General features: G+C 58.4%; 1 protein-coding gene across 1 annotated transcript; it reads left to right on the top strand.

Annotated features, from left to right (window-relative positions):
* Positions 1-288: 288 nt before the first annotated feature.
* LOC123161577 (uncharacterized) lies at positions 289-1203 on the top strand. Its single transcript, XM_044579382.1, has one exon. It carries the CDS (start codon positions 473-475, stop codon positions 998-1000), a length of 528 nt encoding a protein of 175 aa, XP_044435317.1. The 5' UTR covers positions 289-472; the 3' UTR covers positions 1001-1203.

The following is a 1203-nucleotide window of genomic DNA, read 5'->3' as shown; positions in this document are numbered from 1 at the left end:
GGCAGTTGTTGGGCTCTGATCTACAGACGTGGACATGATCTCCTTCTAACAATAAACAAAACAAGCGTCCATATATGATATATCCACGTACGCCTCGATCGTCAGGTCTTCCATGGAAATTATGATCCAAAGTTTAATGGTCGAGCCTCTCAAGTAAATTAACTGCTTACTGTGCGACAGATAAGCGTATGCGTTTACACCTAATCAATCCCCCACAAAGAGCGCGTCCCACTCCCACATCCACCTTTGGATCACCATCTCCTTTTTCACTCACGTCGATCGGCCGCAAGTGGAGACGGAGGTCGATCGTGTCGTGTGAGCCGTGAGCTCGTCCGCCCCCTTTATCACACGCTGCACACCGCGCGTTCATGCCGCCTCCACCCACTTGTAAAGCGAGCCAGCCCCTCTCTCCTTCCCTCTCTCATCCATTTCTTGCTGCTTTGATCGAAGCAAAAAAGGGAAAGCTATAAAGATGGCGAGGCATATCCAAGCCGATCACGAGTCCGCAGATGACAGTGGTGGTGCTGCTGGTGCCGCGCTCGTGCTGTGGGACTGCGGCAGCGCGCTCTACGACTCGTACGAGCTCACCGCCTTCAAGCGCCAGCTCGACGCCGCCGTGCTCGCCGGCCGCTCGCTCTCAATGCCGCACCTCCCCGCCGCCAGCCCGGCCGTTCAGCCAGCCGGCCGCAGGAAGCGCGCGAGGCGGCTCCCCGCCCTGCTCCGGAGGCTCTTCTCCAAGGTGCTGCGGCTGGCGTCGGCGCGCGGGGCGAGACACGACCGCTACCGGGCGTACGAGGGGTACGGCCACGGCGGCTACAGCGGCACGGGGTCGCCGTGGTCCGGGGCGCTGACGTCCATCCCGGAGGAGAGCGGCGGCAGCCCGGAGGCGGGGTCGTCCCCGGTCGTCCCCGGCCCGAGCGCGCTGCGCAGGGCGCAGTCGGAGCGGTTCATCGGCAGCAAGACGGCGACCCCGATGGTGCAATTCGATGTCGTCTTGTAGTTGTAGCTCGTATGTGCATGGAGTAGTAGTTACTTAGGTACCAGACCATCACAAGCCTGTAAGATACCTGTATACTGCAGAATATGCACCCTGCAGTGAGTTCTTCTGTGCTGCTGTACATACAGTGTTCGTGTAAGAATTTACAGGTGACAACTAATGAAGTGCGGCCATGGTAAAATAGATTGTGGCCGTTTTTTTTTTTA

This window comes from Triticum aestivum, chromosome 7B, assembly GCF_018294505.1.
Source record: "Triticum aestivum cultivar Chinese Spring chromosome 7B, IWGSC CS RefSeq v2.1, whole genome shotgun sequence".
Taxonomy (NCBI): domain Eukaryota; kingdom Viridiplantae; phylum Streptophyta; class Magnoliopsida; order Poales; family Poaceae; genus Triticum; species Triticum aestivum.
This window is presented reverse-complemented; position numbering and strand designations above follow the sequence as displayed.

Excerpts from the sequence above, each read along its gene's own strand:
- LOC123161577 (XM_044579382.1), top strand. The coding sequence starts at position 473 with ATGGCGAGGCATATCCAAGCCGATCACGAGTCCGCAGATGACAGTGGT.